The 5,835-nt window shown below is 41.6% G+C and overlaps 1 protein-coding gene across 1 annotated transcript; it reads left to right on the forward strand.

Annotated features, from left to right (window-relative positions):
• The first annotated feature begins 3,972 nt into the window (after nucleotides 1–3,972).
• On the forward strand, nucleotides 3,973–5,588 carry LOC6542544 (lipase 3). Its single transcript, XM_001968523.3, has 3 exons — nucleotides 3,973–4,126; nucleotides 4,344–5,072; nucleotides 5,140–5,588. The coding sequence occupies exons 1-3, from the start codon at nucleotides 4,022–4,024 to the stop codon at nucleotides 5,524–5,526; spliced, it is 1,221 nt and encodes a 406-aa protein (XP_001968559.1). The 5' UTR covers nucleotides 3,973–4,021; the 3' UTR covers nucleotides 5,527–5,588.
• The last annotated feature ends 247 nt before the right edge of the window (nucleotides 5,589–5,835 follow it).

A 5,835-nucleotide genomic window follows, 5' to 3' on the forward strand; every position in this document is an offset into this window, starting at 1 on the left:
GAACTTCAGCCTTAGGACATTTCTTAACTTTTTTGAATTTCTAGAACAGAAAAATTACAAAAAATTAAAAAAAAAATAAATTTCTAAATTTGAATGCAGATTTTTAGAGAATGGCTCCAGAAACATTTAGAGGTATGCCACTTCAAAATCCGATTAAGATAAGTTGAGTTATGAACTATAGAACTTCCGCCTTGGGACATTTTTCAATTTCTTTGTATTTCAACAGCAAAAAAATTACAAAAAATTAAAAAAAAATAAATTTCTAAATTTGAATGCAGATTTTTAGAGAATTGCGCCAGAATCATTTAGAGGTATGCCATTTCAAAATCCGATTCAGATAAGTTGAGTTATGGAGTCTGGAACTTCAGCCTTAGGACATTTTTCAATTTTTTTGTATTTTAACACCAAAAAAATTATAAAAAATTAAAAAAAAAATAAATTTCTAAATTTGAATGCAGATTTTTAGAGAATTGCGCCAGAATCATTTAGAGGTATGCCACTTCAAAATCCGATTAAGATAAGTTGAGTTATGGAGTCTGGAACTTCAGCCTTAGGACATTTCTTAACTTTTTTGAATTTCCACAACAAAAAATTATAAAAAATTAAAAAAAAAAAAATTTCTAAATTTGAATGCAGATTTTTAGAGAATTGCGCCAGAATCATTTAGAGGTATGCCACTTCAAAATCCGATTAAGATAAGTTGAGTTATGGAGTATAGAACTTCAGCCTTGGGACATTTCTTAACTTTTTTGAATTTCTACATCAGAAAATGTACAAAAAATTACAAAAAAAAATAAATTTCTAAATTTGAATGCAGATTTTTAGAGAATTGCGCCAGAAATCTTTAGAGGTATGCCACTTCAAAATCCGATTCAGATAAGTTGAGTTATGGAGTATAGAACTTCAGCCTTAGGACATTTCTTCACTTTTTTGAATTTCAGAAAATTTACAAAAAATTAAAAAAAAAAAAATTCTTAATTTGAATGCAGATTTTTAGAGAATTGCTCCAGAATCATTTAGAGGTATGCCACTTCAAAATCCGATTAGGATACGTTGAGTTATGGAGTCTGGAACTTCAGCCTTAGGACATTTCTTAACTTTTTTGAATTTCTACAACAAAAAATTACTAAAAATTAAAAAAAAAATAAATTTCTAAATTTGAATGCAGATTTTTAGAGAATTGCGCCAGAAATCTTTAGAGGTATGCCACTTCAAAATCCGATTAAGATAAGTTGAGTTATGGAATATAGAACTTCAGCCTTAGGACACTTCTTAACCTTTTTGAATATCTACATCAGAAAAATTACAAAAATTTAAAAAAAAAATAAATTTCTAAATTTGAATGCAGATTTTTAGAGAATTGCGCCAGAATCATTTAGAGGTATATCCGATTCAGATAAGTTGAGTTATGTAGTCTGGAACTTCAGCCTTAGGACATTTCTTAACTTTTCTGAATTTCTACAACAAAATTACAAAAAATAAAAAATAAAAAAAATTTCTAAATTTGAATGCAGATTTTTAGAGAATGGCGCCAGAATCATTTAGAGGTATGCCACTTCAAAATCCGATTAAGATAAGTTGAGTTATGGAGTATAGAACTTCAGCCTTGTAGTTACTGAGATCGAGGCGTTCATACTGACAGACGGACATGGCCAGATCGACTCGGCTATTGATCCTGATCAAGAATATATACACTTTATGGTCGGAAACGCTTCCTTCTGCCTGTTACATACTGTTCCACGAATCTAGTATACCTTTTACCCTACGAGTAACGGGTATAAAAAGTCCACCCATTGTTTATATTTGCAAATGTGTATGGCATAATCGCCGACAATCGCTTGTAAATCCATATGCACATGTGCAAACTTGACATTCAACTCTGTCCTGACCTCTGGAGATACAAAAATGCACATTAAAATACAAGAAAAGATGAAAAATGTTAAGGGCAAGTTGGTTTGGCTCCGCAGATGTCTCGCAAGTGGCCTTTCGACTTGGCCATTAACGCAAACTTGACACATCGATGACAACGTTGTTATTGCCATCGTTATTGTTTTCGCTATCCACGGTGTCTGTCACCTAACACTTGGCTAAATCGGTGGATAAATCGTATATATGCATGTATATTCATAGTGGGTACATGTATGTATCTGTGGATGGATGAACGTGGCGCAGCGTAACTTCAGATTTAAGATAAGTCACGATGTTGCAGAGGATGAAAAATGGTTTCAGCCGAGAGACGAAACGCTTTATGCAATCGAAATGCATTTTGGCAGACAGTCGGTGCTCATCAGGCAGCCAATTAAGTTGTTTAATTGAATTGCAAGTAGAAAGTGCCGAGCAAACCGAACGCAAACCGAGATGCAGAAGACACCACCACAAAACCAATTGGCAAACGAGCTGGAAAAGGCAACGAATAATTGTGCTGCACTACTTCTAAGCAGCAATTATCTAAAAAAAATATATGTACGCTTTTTCTGTGAGTGTGCCACAGCTAACATGGAATCCCTTGCTCTCGAACTTAAAGTTGGAGCTGCAGAACCCAATTAAATAGGGCTTGTGTATCACAGGGATATAGAGTGATAAAATATTGTCTGGCATTGAAATTTTTCTTATATTCTTACCTTTTTATGGGTGCTACATGTTTGGGTTGCTGCGAACTGTACTTTTTCGTACATTTCGTTCCGCTGAAAGGGCTTAAAGGAAAAACCCCTTGCACTTCACGTAATTTCAATGAACCGCATTTACGTTCGCCTCGGTTTGTCGCTCCTTCCTCTGAATTTCCGACGGCGCCAACATTGCCGTGACAATGCAGAACTCGTATACACACATATCACCCGTAGACGGGGCCAGCAAAGAGCCCTGCACTGAAAGAAAATGCACGCGAACTTAGTGGTTCTTAAACGCACGTTTTTGAAGTATTAGTAACAACAGTGCAGTGCAAAATCTCGTTAGTTAGCCTCTGTGTGAGATGGATTTGGTTCCAGGTGCCACTAGTAACCCGCTCTTTCTGCCCGTAGTTTTGCTCAGTGTAAATAGACTTTGAGCAGGGAGCTCGTGCAGAACGACCGTCATCGATGCTCGCAATTTGTGGCTTTCGCCACGCTTAATGCCAATCTCGGTGGCTCCACCCCAATGGCCCCATCGCCCCAATGGAAAGCACCACCCACCGGACCGCCCAGTAGGAACCCCTCCCCCCACCAGCCGCCCACCACCCCTTCAGTCATTCTGCTATCTGCCGCATTACAATTCACTGGCATAATGCAAAAATCGCAGCAAGTCAGGCGCAACTCGCTGATAGGCGTGTTCTGCAATTTCTGTCTGATTGGGAAAGGATCTGGTGAAAGCGGTGGGGCATTGTATTGTGGCATAAAGGGATTCAAGGAATTCACCGAGTGGTGAACAGGCTAATTAATGTTTACGGGCGTATTGCCAAAAATCATGGCCACTTTTCAGGTCCACATAGAGGTAAATGTGGGTTTTATAGTGCACTTTAAGTTTAGTTTCAATTTATGACCAGCTATGGCCAACTTTTTATGAGATTACGTTAAAAGGTTGAGCGCATTTATTAAGTGTTTGCTCATTAATATTTAAGTCTATAAGTAAGTAAATTAATTAAGCAATTTAGATTTAGCGCCTATCAAAAATATGAATATAACATTATATGATACATTCTATGCAACTTTGCTGCTTTGTCTTACTCAAGTCTTGCCTACCTTCGAGTACCCAGTAATTGCGTTAGGTTTATTGCTTTTAAAAGCTGTAAAATAATTAAACGCAACCCCCTCGGGCGAGCATATCGATTTGCGATAATCGCCGTGAACAAACCGAATGGACAGCGAAAAGTATATAAATCTAGGAATCTTGGATTTGCGCGGCGCTTTTCTGGTATCAAGGAAACACTAATAAATAGCACCACTCCACTTTCAATCGCCAGAGATTAGATTCAACTAAAGTTGATTAATAGGTGGTGGAGCGCACATTTAGTTGCACGACCGCCCTCGCAGCCGAAAGTTCAACCGAAATGCTGGCTAAAGTGCTAACTATTTTGGCCATTGTGGCTGCAGCAGGAGCTACTGACGACTTTGACCCTTTCATAGATATACCCTTTAAGCGGATCAAGACTTCGGTGGGTTGGAGTTGGTTAGGCTATCTACATAGCTAACATTTCATGATATATTATTTACGCCCAGTTACGTAACTTCTGTTGACAGAAGTCACAATCAATTTGAAGTGAAACACATACAAAAAGGAAAACTGACATTTAAATCAGATGCGTAACCTTAACCAATGCTTAAATTGCACACCCATGTGGAGCGCCGATTCAAGTTTGATTCTCGTTGCAGGCGGAACGCATTGAGGAGCACGGCTACCCGGCCGAATCGCATTTTGTGGAAACCCCGGACGGCTATGTGCTGAATGTGTTCCGCATTCCCCACTCCCCGAAGCACGGCAATGGCTCGGAGGAGTCGCCCCGCCCGGTGGTGCTCATCATGCACGGGCTGTTCAGCTGCTCGGATTGCTTCCTGCTCAATGGACCGGAGGATGCGCTGCCGTACAACTACGCAGATGCAGGCTACGATGTCTGGCTGGGCAATGCCCGTGGCAACATCTATTCGAGGAACAACACCCGGCTGGATGTGAAGCATCCGTACTTCTGGAAGTTCAGCTGGCACGAGATTGGCTCCATCGATCTGCCCGCCACCATTGACTACATCCTGGAGCGGACGGGCCAGCAGGCGCTGCACTACGTCGGCCACTCCCAGGGATGCACTTCCTTCTTCGTGATGGGCTCCCATCGGCCGGAATACAATGCCAAGATCAAGACGGCGCACATGCTCGCACCGCCCGTCTACATGGGCAACACTACGGAGGAACTCATTGTGGGCACCGCCCCACTGTTTGGCCACCATGGCATTGGCTCCACGCTGCTGGAGAACCAGGTGCTGCTGCCCCAAAACGCGTTCATCCAGAGAATACTGGACACCACCTGCAGCAATCAGCCAATCATGCTCAGCTACTGCAAGACCTTGGCCATCCTCTGGGGAGGACCCGAAATCGGAAACCTTAACCAGGTGAGTGTTGGGCACCCGCTGGTTTCTGGAGTAGATATGAACACCATTTCCATTCAAACAATCCCAGACTCTGCTGCCGCAAATTGCCGAAACCCATCCCGCTGGAGTCTCCTCAAATCAGGCCATTCACTACCTTCAGTCCTTCGCCTCCAACGATTTCCGCTTGTACGATTGGGGAACCAAGCGGAACTTGGAGTACTACGGAGTGGCAGAGCCTCCGGCATATGATCTCACCAAAATCACCTCCGAGCTGTATTTGTACTACGGCTTGTCGGATGGATCGGCGAATAAGAAGGACGTCTCCCGACTGCCCGATCTTCTGCCCAATTTGGCACTCCTGCACGAGGTGCCCGATCCCACATGGGGTCACTTGGACTTTATCTTCGCCACGGAGGTCAAGAAGGTGATCAACGATTTGGTTTTGGACTACAGTAAGGCCTACGATGAGAAATGAAAGCGATATTACATATATATGACCATATATATTAAAACCAAAATAAATGATTTTTCGCAAGTTAAGTTAGTGAACTTGTGGGACAGTTTTGGCCAGAATGACAAACGTGCACAGCTAATTACCAGTTAACAAGTGTCCGCTGGCCGGGCTGTCTCGTTTTTATCCCCAGTCTGGCTCCTTCTCTTAACTTGGCCGTGGTCACGCCCCTGTGATGTACAACTTTTTCCTCCCGGTTTGTTGACAAACATTATCGCTGGCTGGATATCGCGGCTAGCTGGTTCCATCTCCACTTACGTAACCCTTTCCCAC

This window comes from Drosophila erecta, unplaced genomic scaffold (assembly GCF_003286155.1).
Source record: "Drosophila erecta strain 14021-0224.00,06,07 unplaced genomic scaffold, DereRS2 tig00000055-arrow-pilon, whole genome shotgun sequence".
Classification (NCBI taxonomy): Eukaryota; Metazoa; Arthropoda; class Insecta; order Diptera; family Drosophilidae; genus Drosophila; species Drosophila erecta.

Coding starts and splice junctions, on each gene's coding strand:
- LOC6542544 (XM_001968523.3), top strand. CDS start 4,022: ATGCTGGCTAAAGTGCTAACTATTTTGGCCATTGTGGCTGCAGCAGGA. Junction 4,127..4,343: donor TTAAGCGGATCAAGACTTCG/GTGGGTTGGAGT, acceptor TTCTCGTTGCAG/GCGGAACGCATTGAGGAGCA. Junction 5,073..5,139: donor AAATCGGAAACCTTAACCAG/GTGAGTGTTGGG, acceptor AAACAATCCCAG/ACTCTGCTGCCGCAAATTGC.